The following is a 19641-nucleotide window of genomic DNA, read 5'->3' as shown; positions in this document are numbered from 1 at the left end:
TGTGACATACTTGGAGTAGAGCCAGCAAGATAATACAGATGTGCTAAATACTTTGGTGCAATAGATGCATTCCAGGGAACTCTGATGAGGGGGACACCTTACCTGGCTATGGGCATCAAGAAAGTCTTCCTGGAGGAGGAGATGAAGTCTTGGAGATACGGGAAAGTGACCTGTGGGAGCTGAGAGGCCACATGGGTCTGAAGAAAACCATGAACTGCTCTCATATTCCAGGAGGGGAAGTCAAAGGGAGGGCCAAGGCCAACTGGCTGCAAGTGGTCCAGACTGAGCACTCCTATGGACCCAGCACAGCTAGGGCTTTCACATGTCTTATCTCCTTGGACCGACAACAAAAACACAATAGGTACAATTATTGTCATCATTTTACAGAATGAGAAAGTAGACTTGAAGATACTGACTTGACCATGGTCACACAACCAAGTATTCTATGGCACCAGGTCCCTAACCTAGGACTCCTGAGGAACACCCTCAACATCCAGCCTTCCACAAACACACATAACCCTCACACACCCCAGTGCTGGGGAAGCGGATGGAGGCAGAAGAAAGTCACGTTTTCCTTTACAAGTGGTCTCTACCTGCTCTCGTGCACAACAGAGGTAACTGGATTTGCCCCAGAGCAAGGGGAAAGCCCTTGGGCAGAGACACTGCCTGGGAGGCAGGGCTAGGGAACCCAGAAGGGCCCCGGGGCTTGCTTTAATACTTTAAAGTCGACTTCTGAAAATTCGAAAAAGAGGTACCACCGGGCCACACAAATTATGTAGTGCGTCCTACCCCCCTATCCTGTGTCCGCTGGACTTCGGCTGCAATCGAAGGGATTTCCGAGGATTAAAAACCTGTGCAGGAGTGCAGGGTGAGGCTGTGGAAGGTGCCTCGCGCCCTTGATCGGATCTTCGCTGTAGGGAAGACCTGGCCTATGGGGGAGGTGGGCTCCAGGCAACAGCTGGGGTGCAGGAACCCGGGAGCGGGAACAGAGCGCACGCGGTACAGAGGAGCCGAGGGCGCGCGGGCCTGGGAGCCGGGAGCCGGGAGCCGGGACAGGGGACGCGCGCGCGCCCGGGGCGGGGCTCGCCGCCTGGCTCCTCCTTCCCGCCAGGCCCGGCCGCCGCGGTCTTTCCTGGCAGCTCTTAAGGTCCCAGGAAGAGGAGCCCGGAAGAGGAGGAAGAAGCGCCAGGGGCCGGGCGGCTCCCAGGGTGCAGCGGCGCCGCCGCCCGCATGGAGCCCAACGTGCGCTTCTGGATCACCGAACGCCAAGTACGGCCCGGGCCCGGCGCAGCTGGGGGCGGGGAGGGCCGCGCGGCCTGGAGTCGCCGCTGGCCACCGTGACCTTGGGCAGGCCACGTGGTCGCAGCACCCGCCTTCCCGTCTCAGACCCCGGGGAGGGAACGAAGGGAAAGCCAAGCTTGCAGGATGCCGACGGCCACGGCGGTTAGCGTGCGTCGCCTCTGCCGCAGACTTGGCTGGGAGGGTAACGCAGTGTCACCCTGCAGATCGCACGAACCAGGAGTCACTTCCCACCCCTCAGGGGTCTGCTTCTGCTGCTCAGGCTGTTGCTGAGCACCAGGTTGGAGAGGCACAAAACAGGTCCTCCCCAGGAGCCCCACAGGAGTCTGTAGGCTCAGCCACCCGACCGTGAGATTCCGGGCTGCGGGAAGCCCCGCCTCCAGGCAGTGGCCGGAGGCTCTGTCCAATAGAAATAGGATGGAGCCACGTGGGTAATTCCAAATTTTCTAGTAGTCACATTAAAAAAATATATATGACTTTTTACCTTGTAATTTTAATAATATATTGCATTTAGCCCAGTAGAAACAAAATATTAACATTTCAACATGTAACCAATATAAAAAATTATGAATGCGATTTCTTACATCCTTTTCTCTAGAAGTCTTTGTGTATGGTTTCCACATACAGCACATCTCGAATTGGCCTGGCCACATGTGGTTAATTGGACAGCACGTGTCTAGAGTGGTCTCATTCAGCCTTGACCTAGAGCAGAGCTTAGCTCCTTTCTCTTAGGCGGGAAAGTCAAGGACAAGAAACTCAAGTTGTCCTAGCAGAGCCAGGTCTCAAAGAGGGAGTCACTGCAAAGTCTGTGGGCATTGGGAAGCAAACCAAGCCTCCTTTCTCCATATGTGAACCAAACTGCCTTTATTGAGCCTTCACTGGAGAGTTCAGTTCTTTATGACTGGAGATAAGCCTTATAACCAGACTTTCCAGGTGACTCCGGTTCAATCCCTGGGTGGGAAAGATCCCCAGAGGAGGAAATGGCAACCCACTCCAGTATTCTTGTCTGGAGAATCCCATGAACAGAGGAGCCCGGTACGCTACAGTCCTTAGGGTTGCAACGAGGTGACATAGCGTGCATGCAAGCCTTATAATCACCCAAGGGGTGTGAAGAAACAGATTCTAAGACCTTAATAGGCAGTGCTTCAAGGTGATATGTGGGGAGTGAACATAGGTCCATTTGACTCTAAAGTCTGGGCTTTTAATCCTCAAGAGCAATTCGAAGTGAAAAGCACAGGCCATTGGGTCATTTCCTGGTTGGGCTTCCTTGAGTACATTCATGAGCCCTTGGAAGCTTCAGTGTCTTCACCTGTAAGATGGGGATGTTGTGAGGATTCTAGGAGATGCTGCAAGGAGAAGGCCCTATGAGGTTCTGAAAATAATGTTAACTGTTATTATTACCTGTTTTTGTTTTTCTGCTGCCATTAACCTCTCTGGTGCTCCTGCCCCTCTTAAGTCTTTTATTCAAAGATTTCTTCAGTGGACAGAATTGTTGGATCCTACGAATTTGGTCCTTTCAATTGTAAGTATTTTCTTGTTTTCAAAATAGTGGATTTCACATTTTATTCTGAAATGTGAAGGTTGTATCTCCCTTTTCAAAGCAGTTGAAATAGCAGAATCCATGTATATTATCATGTTTTTACTCCTTGTGAGTGAACTTGTGAGATAGGAAGGTTGCTACATAAAAACAGACATCCATTTAACAGGTAGTACCAAATCTTGGCTTCCTGGGTGAGTGACTTCATGGTAGACAATCTGCCTGCAATGTAGGAGACACAGGTTCAATTCCTGGATTTGGAAGATCCCCTGGAGAAGGAAATGGCAACCCACTCCAGTATTCTTGCCTAGGAAATCCCATAGACAGAGGAGCCTAGCGGGCTACAGTCCATGGGGCCACAAAAGAGTTGGACATGACTTACTGACTAAACAACAATAACCAACCAAACCCTGGGCCTGGTGCTGGTGGTTTCAAAAATAAACCTCCCTGGTAATGGAGGACAGACTAGCAAAGCTAGTCACAGACCTTGACCCAGGGATCTAAGGGCAAGGTGCAGCAGGGAATTGGGGGAGGTTGTTTAAAGAAGGCTGGGAGGGAGAGAGGGTGGGCCAGGGAGGAACTGTCAGGAAGACAGGACTGTAAGCAAAGGGGAGGGAGCCAGGGGCCAGGTCACCCAGTTACTGAGTCTTTTAACTCAGGGGAACCAGACAGTTCTGGAAGGTTCTTGTGTATCATTCAGACAAGAGGGATTTTTACTTAGCCATGTGGTGAGTAACCAGAGGGACCCAGACTATGACAGTTCAGGAGATGACTCAATTGTCTAAGTGAAACATGAGAGTTTGAACCAGGTGTGGCTGAGGGATGAAGAGGAAGAGAAACCCTTCATGAGAGACCAGCAATGACACTTTCAGCCAGATCCACCGGGACACTTCCATCTTTGTGCTCAAATAAATGTTCCCTGTCATTTTGTTTATAATAGAGAAAAATAGGAAACAAGCTGAATGCACATCAGTAGGGAAATAGAGAAATAGAAAATGCTATATTCATGCAGTGGAATACTGAGAGTGTGGGTTCAATCCCTGATCAAGAATTAAGATCCTGCAAGCTTCTTGGAGAAGTAAAAAAAAAAAAAAATTAAAATCAGGTGTTACTAAGCATGTGATTCTTAAATCTGTGGATAAATCTGAAGTTGAGATCATTGCTTGATTTCTTTATATCTAATTGTAGGAAAAAATAGAAAAATCAAGGCAACTGTTGTTAACAAATGAAGATGCATCCAGAGGTGACCTGGAGGACAAAAGGGTATGTTTCTTGTTCCCAGGTGTGCATGGCTCAAGGCTGGGCTTCGCTGCCTTCAGGTGATTCCAACTGCATGGTCTGAACTCAAGTGGGATTTTGTCATCATAAACACTACTCAGTTGGGTTAGCTTTTAAAATATAGTTAGGACTCCTTCTTGTAAGCTAGATGAATATGAGTTATGACTGTTAGGAACTAGTATTAAGGGGAAAAAGCATAGGGTTCCTCCTGTGCAACAGAGATTGGCAGTTGTAATATCTGTTATGGGTGTTCTCTGTAGCTGACTCCCGAGCCCCATGGCCAATTCCAGAATTCTGGCAGGCCTCTGAAGTCAGCATCTGCTCCCTGTTAGAAGCAGTGTTACAGGGTGGGGTTACAGCCCCTGCCCAAAGACTTAAGCCCAGTGTTTGTTATCTACCTTGCAGCAAATGGGGCTTTCCAGAGCCCACAAACATCAATCCCTTGAGGCAGCCTGCGGAAAGCTCGCATGTTTAACTTGGTTTTTCTAAGAACTTGTTGGGGCCTCTGAACTCACACCTGGCTCTGTTACAGTGACTTGGCTAATGGTGTGGTTTGCACACAGCCTGCTCCACTCTGAGCTGGGGGAGGCTGGCTGCATTCAGGGACTCCCCCAAGGGGTGAGTTAGAAGTTGGCCTCTCCAAGGTCACAGACTTGGGGGGCTTTTTAATGTTTTGGTCATTTTCATGTGGCTCTTATTTTTGCTTCTTGTTAGTTCATTCATTTGATTTACTTGTTTTGATCTTCTTTGCCCCCGTGGTAGAAAACAGTTCACCCTCCACTCTCTGAAAGGTAGCAGAGGTGGTACCAGAAATGAAACTGGAGAGGAGCTATTTTGGCTGCCGAGCCACCTTTAAAAGCTATTGCTTGGTCTTTCTCTTTTTAGATACAAGAAGCTTGGAAGAGAAGTCTTGTAAGTTTCAGCCCCATCCTAATTTTTAGCCTAAAATAGCGAAACCAAACAGCAGACTCACCTTTGTGTTTACCCCTCTGAAGTCCACAGTGCATCCTGACAATAGCAGACTAATCCCTGGTCCTTTTCGACCTGCAGGTGAGTTGATTCTAATTCTCACCAGTGGTTTGTAACCTTTAGGAAACCTTGCCTCCCTCCAAGTCATGTGGTTGGTTCCCCTGGCAACCAGCCCCATCCTTCGGTGCTTTCCCAAAGCCACCGTATTGACATTATCTCAGGTGTGGTTGAAAGGGGCTTGCTTTGAAGAATGAGAGGCACTTGGTCCAGCGGCTAAGACTCCATGCTCTCAACGCAGGGGGCCCAGGTTCGATCCTTGACCAGGGAACTAGACTGCATGCCACAGCTAAGACCTGGTGCAGCCAAATAAATCAAAAAAAAAAAAAAAGAATAAGAGATACTCCTTTCACCTTTATCCCCCTTCTCACTTAGGAAATTTCAAGGGTTTTAGGATCTCTGTGCCAGGAATAGGGATGAAGACCAAATACATATGTCTTGTAAGTCACAGTGTCACAGATGTATTGAGTTCACCTGGAAGGGTGAAAAAAGACTTGCAACAAGTGACCACTTACCCTCAGTGAGAGAAATCCTGGTCAGGCCTTCCTCTGCTGTGCTGGTTTTCAGTTTTGCCTCATGCAGGTAGTTGTTATTTGTATTAGAAAGAAAAGTGTGTAAAAAATATCCTTTGACTCCCGTGCCTGAGAAGAGGCTTCAGGGTGGGCGGTTTCCCACCCTCTCTGCCGTCACTGACCCTCTTGTCTTTTTCGCCAGCTCTCCTGCCTTTCACAGCGCCCACGGTAAGTAAGCTACCATTCACCACTAAGAAGCCAAGGGGTCAGGAGGACGTCCATCCATCTCCTAAGCTCTGGGACCCTGTCCCGTGACTATCTGATAGATGGTTAGGACCTCTCACCTCTGACCCTTGTGCACACCCCACCCCTACTTATCGCCCCGGGCATCAGGGCCTGTTGTGGATACACAGTGTCGCAAGGTAACCCTTTCTTTGAATACCTACCATGTGCCAAGCTCTAAGGGGGAGGTAGATGAGTTAGGACATGCTCTGTGGCACAGGCCCATGTCACTGGCTGTCACCTCCTCTCCCCAAGCCCCCTCCCCCCTAATCAGGCAGGCCCTCCCCTGGGACCTGGAATCACCCTCCCCCCGCAGTGAGGCTGTCCACCTTGGCTCTCATGAGGCGTGCTTACTAAGTGACAGCACTCCTTTGCCCCCTGCAAATTTAATTTAAAATAAATTAAAATGCTGCTTTTCAACCACCCTGCTCGATTGCACGTCTGGAGACAGGGACCACCGTGAGGCACCCCCCGGGCTCTCACTGCCCGTGGGGGCCCATCCAACACCACCTGTCTATGGGCCACTTGCCCCCAGCATCCACATCTTCTGCTTCTTGCCCCACTCTTGGAGACTCGGTTCTACATCTCCCTGGGGAGATTCTGTGTACCACAAGCCTTCCCTCCCCACCCCAAGACACTCTCAGCTCTGCTTTATTTTCTTTAATTGAAGTATACTTCATTTACAGTGCTTCAGGTTTACAGCAGAGTGATTCATTATATATGTATTCTTTTTCAGATTCTTTTCCACTGTAGGTTATTATAAGATCTTGGGTTCCCTGTACTACACAGTAGGTCCTTGTTTATTTTATGTATAGTAGTCTATATGTGCTTTACTTTCTTTACAGCTATTTCTGTCAATGCTGCCAGTGAAAAGTCTTAAGTCCATGATTTTACCTCAGGTAGCAATTCTTTCTATTTCAGAATTATTGAATTTGTTGCACTTGAAACCAAAATGTGACGTGTTCGCCTCTGTCTTCCTGTAGGCTTCCTTCTACACCTACAGTACAGCCTTCAACATCGTCAATGGAAATGCAAGCTATGTGAGTATTACGAGGCCCAGAGGCCATGCAGTTTCACACTGTTTCTTTTGGCGATTTTGTGTGTGTGTTGGAATTATCTTTCCTGGGTAAAACTGTGGTATTTGCTAAATATGAACGTTTGTTTTTCCCTAGGATCGCCGTGCACACGAGAGCTTATTACTAGGAGCAGGAGTGATTGTGTCTTCAACTTTTTTGGGCGTATGTATTTTGTTTGTTTGTTTGTTTTTTGGGCATATGTATTTTTTAAATGTGTCAAATCTTTTACTCCTCAGAATCAAAATTGTGTGTTCTAACTGAATTTAGAAAGTATGATTAAGACATAAAGAAGAAAATCAAAGTTACCTGTAACCCTACAACCCCAAAATTATGTGATTTTTTTTTTTCCCCTAAGTTTCTAGGCATGGACTCAGTACTAGTATCTTTCATAAAAAAATTAATTCAGGGGACTTTCCTGGTGGTCCAGTGGTTAAGACTCGGAACTTCCACTGCAGGGGGTGTAGGTTTGATCCCTGGTCAGGGAACTAAGATCCCATATGCAGCAGTATGAGACCAAAAACAAAAAATAATGTCATGTTTGTAAACATGTTATACAAATTGTGTGTTGCTTTCAATGTCAGGATACTGTAATGAGTGAAAATGTAGACTTCAGAGTCTGGTGAGCCTGGGTTCACATCTTGGCTCAAATCCGTAATATCTTAGTGACTCTGGACACGTTCTGTAGCCTAAGTCTCCAAGTGTTCCTCTGATGATCAGGGAGAACACTTCACTGTTGCAGGAATTAAAACAAGAAATATGTGGAGACACGTGCAGGGTCCTGCCCTGTAACAGGAACTGAGTTGACACTAGCTCTCTGCTGATCCCATGCAATAATGATTTGTCTCTCTCATTTTCTAGTTATTCCCTCGTCTGCTCCAAGTAAGGCTTTCAATGAATAGCGTTCTGAGCAGAAACTTCATTCCCGTCATCATTCTTGGTAAGCAGGAGCCTGTCTCCATCTTCAGGGATACCCCAGTCTCTGGGCCTCAAGGCAGCTGGTGAGAGCCACCATTTACAGCTTGCTGGTGCTCCCAGGTCCAGATGGGGTCTTTGGTTTGAGAAATGACACTTTCTCTGTAGATACCCGTTGAGTTGTCAAAGGATGAACACAAACCTGGAAACACAAATTACATTTTATTTATATTTATATAAATAAATAAATATATTATTTATAATAAATGTTATATTCCAATTAATATTTTTTATTTTTAAAATTTTTTATTGGAATATAATTGCTTTACAGTGTTAGTTTCTTCTGTACAGCAAAGGGAATCAGCTATATGTATGTCTGTGTGTATATGACTGTGTGTATACACATTTACCCTCCGTCTTGAACCTCCTTCCCACCGCCGCCATCCCACCCCTCCAGGTCATCACAGAGCGCTGAGCTAAGCTCCTGCGCTGCACAGCAGTTTCCCACTAGCTCTCGGTTTGATACTTGGTGGTGTATATACGTCAATCCCAGTCTCCCAGTTCGTCCCCCACCCCCCACCCCTCTCTGTGTCCGCACGTCCATTCGCTACATCTCCATCTTTTTGTAAAGACTGTACAAGCCTTGTCCATATATTATTTCACTGAATCTTGACAACAACTTAGGGGCAGGTAATAGTATCCCCATTTACAGATGAGGAGACTGAGGCAAGGGGCAGTTAGGGAGATTTTCTAGGGTTACACAGGGAGGAAGTAGTAGTCTTGGGGATTTCAAACCAGTGGTCTGATGATGGCACCCCACTCCAGGTACTCTTGCCTGGAAAATCCCGTAGACAGAGGAGCCTAGTGGGCTGCAGTCCAGGGGGTCGCTAAGAGTCGGGTACGACTGAGCCACTTCACTTTCACTTTTCACTTTCATGCATTGGAGAAGGAAATGGCAATGCATTCCAGTGTTCTTGCTTGGAGAATCCCAGGGACGGGGGAGCCTGGTGGGCTGCTGCCTATGGGGTCACACAGTCAGACACGACTGAAGCGACTTAGCAGCAGCAGCAGCAGCAGCAGGTCTGACTCTTAAGGGAGGGACAGAGATATTAACCAACTGTTTTAAATTTGCCAGTCTGCAAGTTCGGTAATTCACACTCAGCATTTGGGCTTGGAAATCAAAGCAGCTTGAAGAGTTGGCAGAATTAGGTCAGTGGTAAAATCTGGGAAATTATGTTATAGAAACTGGGTCAAGCCAGCTTCAGCAAAGAAGGCAGGCATATTTCAAGGGCCCCGGGGTTTCTCTGGGAATCCCATCAAGGGTGTCAGGACTTGGGGCTGAGTTGTAGTCAGAATCCAAGACTGAGAGGCCAGCAGTTCTGACCCCTACTCCACAGCCTAGGAGAAAGCTGACCTTTTATGTGTCAGGTGACCACCCATGGATCGGCAAAGCACACCCATCAGAGAAAGAGGCGTGACCTTCGGAAACATGTCCCTTCACTGGACCCACACTCACCCCTCTGTTTCCTTCTTTACGTCCACAGCCCAGCTCAGTGGGATGAACGTGATCGCCTCCCGAAGTTTGGAGCCCATGCGTGGGATCGAGGTCATGGACAAGGAAGGCAATGTCATAGGTTATTCCAGAAAAGCCGGGACAAAGGTAGGGGACGCACGCCTTGGAGCTTTAAGCTGCTTGCCTTTGGGGCAGAGAATTTAATTGTCAGTCTGAGAGCTGGTAACAAATTCACATCTCCCTTCAGCCTTTTCTGATCTGTCGTTTCTCATGATGCTTAGAGGCAGTTTACATTTGCACTCTGATGTTTAAAAGATGATGCAGTATCTGGGTTCTCCAGAGAAACAGAACCAATAGAATATCTGACCATCTATCAGTCATCTATATAGATACATTAAGTGTGTGCTGTGCTAAGTCTCTTCAGTCGTGTCTGACTTTTTTGGAACCCTATGGACTGTAGCCCTCCAGACTCCTCTGTCTGTGGGATTCTCCAGGCAAGAATACTGGAGTCGGTTGCCATGCCCTCCTCTTCCAGAGGATCTTCCTGAGCCAGGGATTGAACCCACGTCTCTTCTGTCTCCTGCCTTAACAGGCGGGTTTTTTACCACTAGCGCCACCTTCTCCAGCGGATCTTCCCAACCCAGGAATCGAACTGGGATCTCCTGCATTGCAGTCAGATTCTTTACCAGCTGAGCTACCAGAGAACCCAAATATATATCGAGATTTATTTTATTATTATTTTAAGTTTTACTATTTGGCTGTACTGGGTCTTAGTTGTGGCATGCAGAAACTCCTAGCTGCTGCTTGTGGGATCGAGTTCCCTGACCAGGGATTGACCAAGACTGGGAGCAGAGTCTTAGCCCTTGGACCACCAGGGAAGTCCCACCACAGTCCAATTTTAAAACATGTTCATCCCCCTGAAAGTTTTGTCGGGGCCCGTTTCAGTCACTCCCCCTCCCACCCCCAGCCCCAGGGAAACCCTGATCTGCTTCATGTCTTCATTGTTTTACCTTTTCTAGAAGTGTCATGCAAGTGAATCACAGTATTTTTGTGTCTGGCCTCTTTGGCTTTTGAGGTTCATCCATCTTTTCATGCATTGGTAGGGCGTGGCTTTTTATTGCAGAGTAGTCTCCCACTGTCGGAGAAGGCAATGGCACCCCACTCCAGTGTTCTTGCCTGGAGAATCCCAGGGACGGGGGAGCCTGGTGGGCTGCCATCTCTGGGGTCGCACAGAGTCGGACACGACTGAAGCAACGTAGCAGCAGCAGTCTCCCACTGTATGGCTGTACCATGTTTTGCTTGTCTACTCCCCAGGCGATGGACATTTGGATTGTGTCCAATTTTTGGCTTTGCCCCTGATGCCGCTCTGACCACTTGTTTACAACTCTGTGTGTGGATGTGTTTTGGCATTTTTCTTCAACTGAATTTTAACTGCAGGGCATGGTGAGAAGCATGAGAGCAAATGCCTAATCCACAAGTTGTTCTTCAGCACCTCCCACCTCTCGGGTGCTCTGCTGGGCTCTGGAGACCCACCCCCTCACCGGTCAGCATCGCTTCTCTCCAGGGGCTGGGAGGGAGCCTCGGGCCCTGCTAGCTACCCAGTTATCTAGCCCATCTTATTGAGAGGAGCTTCCTTGTTTGCAACAGAGCCAATTTAGGGTAAAAGAAAGGTTTGATGATCTACTTTAAAAAAAAAAAAAAAGGTGATCTTTCTCTTAAGAATAAAATGTCTGTGACCGTGCGTAAGCTTGATCATTCTTTCGTCACTTCCCTGTCACCGGAAGGTTTCTTTTCTTCAGCTAAAATTTCAGAAACTGCGTAACCAGCAATATCTGATTGTAATAAGGCACCTTTGATCAGATTTCAGGAGCCTAGTCCACGCTGTTTTCCTTTGACTGGCTCTGCCGCCTACTCAGTTGCAGGCCATCACGCATCTCACAGTGTCTCATGACTGGTGTCTGGTTTGCAATGTCTTCCCTTCCACACAAGACAAATGGAGAGAGGCCGGCCTTGCCCTGCTGACGCCGAAGCACACCAGGCTCAGCCACTACTCTTTTCTTCTTGGAGTCGAGTGACTTTATCTTATACTCCTGAAAGGTCATTTTTAAAAGCCACCCTCCTTGCAGCCCTCTGTCCTCGTGGGGGAAGGGCATTCCTACAGGGGATCAGATGAGCTGAGCATTAGTGTCCTAGGCAGAAAACAGGCACGTGGGCCACAGCAGAGAAGCCTGAACAATGGGCTGTAGCCACGGAGTCACAGGAGGCCGGAAGTGCACAGAACAGATTTTAGGGGAGGGCCAAGTGGGCAGAGTGCCTGTCTGTCTTGCACTGAGCGTGTAGAGTTGTGTCTCACCCAGGGGTTGGGTTCTGACGTTCCAATGCAAGTGTCATCTATAGTCAGAATTTCCCTTGAACATCTTCGATGTTGCCCTTGAATACACCTGATTTTGTGTATATAATCCGTACTGTCAGTGATATGTTTAAAAGTTCAATATAGAGAGTAACGTATATTATAGAAAAGATGGCAACACGGTATAGACTATACATGCACGTTTATGCAAAATAAAATTTTATAACACACTGTTCATCACACAAGCTAAAGATGGGTGCATGCAGGCAGGCTCATGCATGTTACATGCGGACATGATGCCATGCCAGTGCACTCGGAGCTGGGCTTCCCCTACTAGAAGGAGTGGGATTAACTGGGGGCGGTTCAGGAGAGGAAGGTTGGTGTGCAGAGTTCTGGACTGAAAGAAAAACGTGGAGATGTCCTCAGTGGCAAATCAAGCTTTTCCAGCAAAGGGCCTGCCCTTTGGTTCTAAGTAAGGATTTATCTGTCAGCTGCTTCTGCTTGTACTTAATATCTTACTTGGGGTGGTTGGTGGGAGTGATGGAGACCATTGTGGAGTCAGGGATAGGTTAATCTCATCTCCGATCATTGCAGGCACCAACTCCAGGCATCTTCTGTACATGTGCAGGTCAAGCGCTGCTTCCAGCTCTTTGCACGTGCAGAGAGGGGAGAATGGCAGTTTGCCATTCTCTGTCGTGAGTTGCAAGATCCCTGGAAATTGTCCCACTCCATGCGCTAAGCTGCTTTCTTTTCATTTCCTCTAGGCCGTTAAAGATACAGCAACATCCAGAGTTGTGCTGTTTGGGACCTCTGCGTTTATCCCTGAAGTCTTCGCATACTTTTTTAAAAGGTAAGAGGTATGCTTATATCCCCAGGAAGGAATAAACGTGTTGACCATCAAAATCGCATAAAATTTGTCAAATACTGAACCTGATGAGCGGGATAGGAAGAAGGTGCTTTAGGAATCTTCCTTCTAAACAGTCTTCATCACCATTAAGATGGTAGGATTGATTTAGGGCAGGTCTGGAAATCCTGATGTGCACGTTCCAACAAACCTGGACTCTCCCCCAGGCTCTGTCCTCGGTTACATCTACTCCTTGGGCATGTCCCTGCACCTGCTGAGGCTCGATTCCTCATTTCTGTTGATAGAAAGATGAGTTTGGAGGATTTGCGGGCCAGTATTCTTGCCTGGAGAATTCCAGGAACAGAAGAGCCTGGCAGGCTACAGTCCATGGGGTCGCAGAGCCAGACATGACTGAGTGTCTAACACTTCCGCTTTTTCACTTTTCTTTCCCAGCTCTCATGTGCTATGGATGTTGCTCAAGTCTCTCCCCTCGTCGTTCCAAGCATGTGCTAAATTAGCTTAAGTGGCCCAGAATCAGTTGACTGCCATTCCTTTTTTTTTTTTTTTTTTCCATTCCTTTATTTATCCATTTCAATATTTATTCATTTGGCCGTGCCAGCTCTTACTTGTGGCATGCAGGATCTTTTGGTTGTAGCTTGTGGATCTAATTCCTCAACCACGGATCAAACCCAGGTCCCCTGCATTAGGAGCACCGCATCTTAACCACTGGACAACCAGGAAGTCCCTGCCATGGCCTGTTAGGAGGAGAACCTGGGGTCAGCTAGTGTGAGAGGCCCCACTTGCAGGAAGTAGCTTAGAATAGGAGGAGAGGTATTGGTTTAGATACCAGGAACAGGGCAGGGGGAGTGGCCTGCGGCAGCGGATCAGAACTCTTGTTGTGCAGGACAGTCCTCTCTTCTCCTTTGTGGGTGTTGTCTTCCTCCTTTCCCTCTGTACATGGGCTTCTTCACATTGACACGTGACTGTGGCCACCTCCCAGCTCGTACCCTTGCAGTGTCTTTTTTTTTTTTTTTTAATTTTTGGCTGTCCCCACAGCATGTGGGACCTTAATTCCCCAACTAGGGATCAAGCCCACACCCCCTGCATTGGAAGGCGGAGTACTGGAGGGGGTTGCCATGCCCTCCACCAGGGGATCTTCCCAACCCAAGGATTGAACCCTTGTCTCTTATGTTTAACCTGTATTGGCAGGCGGGTTCTTTAGCACTAGCTCCACCTGGGAAGCCCCTTAATCACTAGACCACTAGGGAAGTCCTCAGTGTCTGGATGAGAGAGAAAAACACAGCAAACCTTGGGGGGCTGGGGGCACGGATTGTCTTCCATGCAGTTCACAAACTCCTGGGAAAGGATTCTGTTGGTCCAGAGGGGTCACCTGCCCTGTGCTGGCCCAGCCTGCTCTGTCTGGGCTGCTGAGCTAGGAAGCCTCTGTTTGGACCACACAAGGAGTGCATTTCAGGAAGCAGCAGTGTTCTGTCCAACTCTTACTTCCTGTGATCGATCCAGCTGGGTGGCTGTGGGGACTTCTGCTGGGTTGGATCCCCCTGCTCCTCTCTGGCTGACCTCAGCATGGGGGATTCTGGGAAAGCTGGGATCTTGAGATTGATCCTCCAAGGCCTGCACAGTGGTACCACCTGCCTGGTGGGGAGAGATGGTCTTCATTTCCAGGTGGGCCTTGGGGGTGCCTGGAAGGGACCTCATCCCACACCCATGACAGTATCCAAGGCAGAGTGACCGCAGCGGCCCTTCTGACTCAACCTTTTCATTTTTGCCTCTGAAAAGTCTCAAGGCTCAGAAGGGGAAGGTGACTTACCAGAGGGCACAGGGTCTGTCAGTGGCCGAGCCCTAGCTGGACCCTAGGACCCCAGGTCACTGACTTCCCAGGCTGGGTTTCTTGCACCTTCTTCCCACAGTCTCAGAGGTCAGGGTCAGAATGTCACAGTCCAGGGGAGGAGGGCGCAGGTCCTAGAATCTGACCTCTCACTTTTGAGAATTTGAAGATGTTAGACAAGGTCCTTACCCGGTCGGTGGCTGCATCCTCTTGTTGGTGTGAAGGAGATGATGATAACACAGACCTCATAGGGTCGGGTGGAGAAGGCAATGGCACCCCACTCCAGTACTCTTGCCTGGAAAATCCCATGGATGGAGGAGCCTGGTGGGCTGCAGTCCATGGGGTCGCTAAGAGTCGGACATGACTGAACAACTTCACTTTCACTTTTCACTTTCATGCATTGGAGAAGGAAATGGCAACCCATTCCAGTGTTCTTGCCTGGAGAATCCCAGGGATGGGGGAGCCTGGTGGGCTGCCGTCTATGGGGTCACACAGAGTCGGACACGACTGAAGCGATTTAGCAGCAGCAGCATAGGGTCGGGGGATAGCAGGTGAGCAGATGCACGTGAAGTGCTTGACCCGGGCCTGACATGTAGACAGAGCTCCATCTGTGCAGCTGCTGGTATCACCTGTTGCGGGGTGATTAGGAACGGAGGCCGGGCCTGCGGCTGCTCACAAAACAATTGCCTGCCATTTAAGCACAGGGCGGGCCTCTAAAAAAGCCCTGAAGGGACATCCCTGGTGGCCCAGTGGGTGAGTCCAAGCTTGCATGGCAGGTGGCCTGGGTTCAATCCCAGGATGGGGAACTGAGACCCTGCATTGCCGTGTGGTGAGACCAAAAAAATAAATAAAAATTTAAGTAAGCCATCTTTTAAAAAATTTTTTTATTAAATTAAAAGGCCCTGGTACCTTTTTCTTACAGGACCCAGTTTTTCCTGCAGAATCCATGGTCACTGTGGACGCTGAAGCTTTCTTGTACTGTCCTCGTCATGGGATTGATGGTGCCAGTTTCCTTTAGTGTCTTCCCACAGATTGGACGGGTAAGTGTCCCCCTTTAACTTCCTCTTAAAAAAATTGTCTTTTCTCATTATCAGAGTGAGATGACTCATTCTCTGAAAAAAAATCAGGCCAAGTTTACAGAGGAAGAAGTTTGAGTGAGCTCCAGGAGTTGGTGATGGACAGGGAGGCCTGGCGTGCTGTGATTCATGGGGTCTCAAAGAGTTGGACACAACTGAGCGACTGAACTGAAAACAAAATAACATCATTTACGCATAATCCCACCCTGCAGATGACTTGTACAGTTTTGGATTCTGTTTTTCTTAACTGTGTATCCGAAGTGTTTTTCTGGGACAGTCAAAAAAAAAAAACAACTTTGAGATAGTTTAAAGCTTCATGAGATACTATAGTGACCCCCCCCATCCCATGGAGTTTCCGCAGTGATGGAAATGGTGTGTATGTGTTGTCCAGTATGTGTAGACCCTCATCACAGCTGGCTATTGAGCACTGGAAACATGGCTAATATGACTGAGGGATTGCATTTTTAACCTAGTTTAATCTTAAATGCTCACGTGCAGCCAGTAACACCTGTTCTGTGTGTGCTTAGTCATGTCCGACTCTTTGCAGCCCCATGGACTGTAGCCCACCAGGCTTCTGTCTATGGGATTTCCCAGGCAAGAATACTGGAGTGGGTTGCCATTTCCTACTCCAGGGGAATCTTCCTGAACCAGGGGTCGAACCCAAATCTGTCTCCCGCACTGGCAGGTAGATTCTTTACCACTTGGAATCTTTACCACTAGCGCCACCTGGGAAGCCCCTGCTGCTCTATAGAGCAGGATATATTATTATCTGTGATGAGTCAGACTGCCTGGACTCAGATTCCCAGCTCATCCGTGACCCTGGTCAATCTGCTTAAACTCTCTGAGGCTTAGTTTCTATTAAAGACAGACGGAGGTCATACCTCTGCAAAGGCTTGTTGCTGATAGCAACGACATTACTAATGTAGTAGATACTGATTTCCAGCATTTCTTGGCTGAAATGCTTGTTGCTGTCACGACCACCACCCCCGACCCCCGACCCCCACCAAGCAAGTCTTGGCATTTGCTGGACGTTTAAAATACCTTGTTGATCCAAGGTGGGCTTGAGGTGACTGAATGGTGGTCCTGTCCTGCCCGGGGTGGCTTGCAGATAGAGTGCAGGGCTAAGAGACGTCCTGCCAGGGCCCTGCCCAGGGTACCTCCTCAGACATTGTGTGAGCTGCAGCATTTGTTTATATTTGAAATTTTCCATAAGAACGTTTATAAGGGACTTTCCTGACGGTCTAGTAGTTAGGACTCTGAACTTGCAATCCATGGGGCCCAGGCTCAGCCCTTGGTCAAGGAACTAAGATCCTACAAGCCTCACAATGCGTGGGATTTAGTTCCCTGACCAGGGATTGAACCCGGGCCCTCAGCAGTGACCACATGGAGTCCTAACCACTGAACTGCCCATGAATTCCAGGTTAATTTTTTTTTTAGACATCACTGAAAAGATTGGACTGAAATAGATGCTTTCTGAACTTTTTTTTTTTGCTACACTACATGGTTTGCAGGACCTTGGTTCCCCGACCAGGGATTGAACCCAGGGGCCCTTGGCAGTGAAAGCTCCAAATCCTAACATCCTAACCATTCGAGCACTGGGAACTCCTGAAAAAAATTTTTTTTTTAACTTCTAAAGCAAAAAAACTGAATATGCATATTAAGAATTTAACTTTGTTTTTTAGATACAGTGCAACGAGCTTGAAAAGGAAATTCAGTCAGCAACTGAAGAAACAGAACTCTTCTATAACAGAGGGGTGTAGGTGTGCGTTTTAGCTGCATTCATTTGGTTCCTGCGTGAAAACCTTCCTCTAAGGTTTCAGTGTCAAGAACCCTGCCAGAAGTGTCCTGGAAACCCCACAGGTGTCTGTGCCAACAGGATGGCTTACAATGACACCTGCCGAGACTGGTCCTGCCTCGGGTTAAACAGGCTTGGTTGGAAGAAGAGAAACGGGAGCTGTCCTGTCTGACATACGATGTGCAGTTGCTAAGGGGATGTGTGTGTGATGTAAGATTCCATTTTCTATTTGTTTGTCAGCCTGTGAAAGGATACTGTGAAATCACCAATAAACTTGTCTATAGAGTTGAGTGAAAAGGAAGGAGAAAGGTCCACGTGCCCAAAGCACAGGCATTAAACTGCTAGCCCACCTCCAGGTACAATGGTGGGGTGTGAGTGAAGGCCTTCCACCCCCAAAGCAATGGTGTTTGCCTTCTCAGCTTACTCCTATTGGGACAGCTGCTTAAAACCTTTGCCAGCTGCTACCCAGCTCCTCCTTTCTCCTCCCTGGCAGATGACTCGTTTTCGCCCTCCACGGTGAAAGCCAAGGCTATCGGCCTCCCGGCATGAAGCCTGCTGACCTCCGTCCACCCACGCCCAGCCTCCCCTCCTCCCTGCGTGATCAGCAGTGTCCTGGGCTTGGGCCTGACCAACCCTGCCTGTTTCCTCGGGCCCTGGCTCTGCAGCCTTCACTGCCCCCTCTGGCTTCAGCCTCCTTCCTCTGCTTCTTCCCAGGAGCATTTCAACTGCATGAGTCACCTGGCTCATGAAAAAACAAACACCCCTCTGTGTAGCCAAAGTTTTTCAAAGAGTTTTCTGCCCTCAGTCTTTCCACCCCACCTTTGACTGCTGAGGCTGCTGTCATCTGTGCCCCCCAGTGCTGTTGACACGGCCACTGCCCACTGGGCAGGCCTGTCATGAGGCTGGCTCTCCCCTGAGCAACAGGCCCACATCCACTGTCCCCTGCACTCTGCCATCCGGACATACATTTGGGAGCATCTTTCCCTCCCAGTCTCAGGAAACGGCACTGCCACTTACCAGCTTAGGACCACTGGCATCACCCCCTACTCCCCTCCTCCCCCCACCCCATTCAGTAGACTCAGCAGCCGGATAGATAGTGTTAAGCCGCTAGAACTCACCCCTCTGTCTGCCACCACCATGGCTCAGTCCAACAGCATCCCCTGCTGGTATTGCTCATCAATCCATTTCTAGCCTGCTCTTCTAAACCACACCTGCTTAAAAGCCTTAAATGGCCTCCCAGTACACCAGGATCAAGTCCAAATTCCTTGCCACAGCAGGTAGAAGACTTTATTCCTCTCTTGCCACACTCCGTACTGACATCCATCAGTGTCTCTGAGCCTTCCCACACGCTGTTCCCTCTGTTCCAGGTTAACCTCTCCCTGGGCTTCAGGTCTGACTTGGATGCTAATCACTTTCCTCCAGGGAGCCTTCCAGGATTCGCAAGACTGAATTAGGTGCCCCTCCAATGTGCTCCCATAGCGCTCATGTCTCGCCTAGCACTTGCCACACGGCCATGCCATGGCCTGTTTGCTGACCCTATGCCCCCACAGATGGTGCATCTTGAGAGTAAGAACATTGTTGTGGGCATCAAGGAAGCCCCGGGATGCGATACACAGAGCACAGTGTAGAGCAGGCACCATGCTTGTGTACCAGATGGAGGATGTTTCTCACACACCCTGCCGCAAGTCCTCTCTGAACACACCTGTGGGGCTTCCCTGGGGGTCCAGTGGTTAAGAATCTGCCTTGCAATGCTAGGGACACCGGTTTGATCTCTGGTCTGGGAAGATCCCACAGGCTGTGAAGCAACTAAGCCCGTGCTGTACAACTAGAGCCTGTGCTCTGGATCCTGGAAGCCGAAACTACTGAAGCCCGTGAGCCCTACAAGCCCACGCTCCACAGAAGTCACCGCAGTGAGAAGCCCTCACGCTACAATGAAGAGTGGCCACCGCTCACCGCAACTAGAGAAAGCCTGCATGCAGTAATGAAGACTCACCACAGCCAAAAAAATAAATCTTAAAAAAGAAACAATGCACCTGTGGCTTTCAGTTTTCCCTGGGCCACAATGACAGTTATCTCCAAATTTGGTAAAAGGTGTTTCACCACAGCCTAGAAGGACAAAACCAGTCAAAATGATCCACCAGTCAGCTCCATGTAGCCACAAGTTCCTACTAAACAAAATGACAAATGTGCAAAGGCTCCAAGGGAAGATTTAGCCACTGATCGAGGATACAGCAGTAATGTGAGGACATCTTTTCAAAGATGACACTTGGACCTTACAGTCAGCTCCAGGAAGGG

The 19641-nt window shown here is 48.7% G+C and overlaps 1 protein-coding gene across 1 annotated transcript; it reads left to right on the top strand.

The window, feature by feature from the left end:
• Positions 1–1085: 1085 nt before the first annotated feature.
• SFXN4 (sideroflexin 4) lies at positions 1086–17643 on the top strand. The gene is made up of 14 exons (XM_061403629.1): positions 1086–1269; positions 2756–2821; positions 4025–4099; positions 5000–5026; positions 5110–5164; positions 5855–5880; positions 6780–6833; positions 6918–6974; positions 7107–7172; positions 7869–7947; positions 9467–9582; positions 12550–12635; positions 15398–15515; positions 17234–17643. Exons 1-14 carry the CDS (start codon positions 1231–1233, stop codon positions 17309–17311), a joined length of 942 nt encoding a protein of 313 aa, XP_061259613.1. The 5' UTR covers positions 1086–1230; the 3' UTR covers positions 17312–17643.
• The last annotated feature ends 1998 nt before the right edge of the window (positions 17644–19641 follow it).

This window comes from Bos javanicus, chromosome 26 (assembly GCF_032452875.1).
Source record: "Bos javanicus breed banteng chromosome 26, ARS-OSU_banteng_1.0, whole genome shotgun sequence".
Lineage (NCBI taxonomy): Eukaryota > Metazoa > Chordata > Mammalia > Artiodactyla > Bovidae > Bos > Bos javanicus.
The sequence above is the reverse complement of the archived record's forward strand: the minus strand, read 5'-3'. Positions and strand labels throughout refer to the sequence as shown.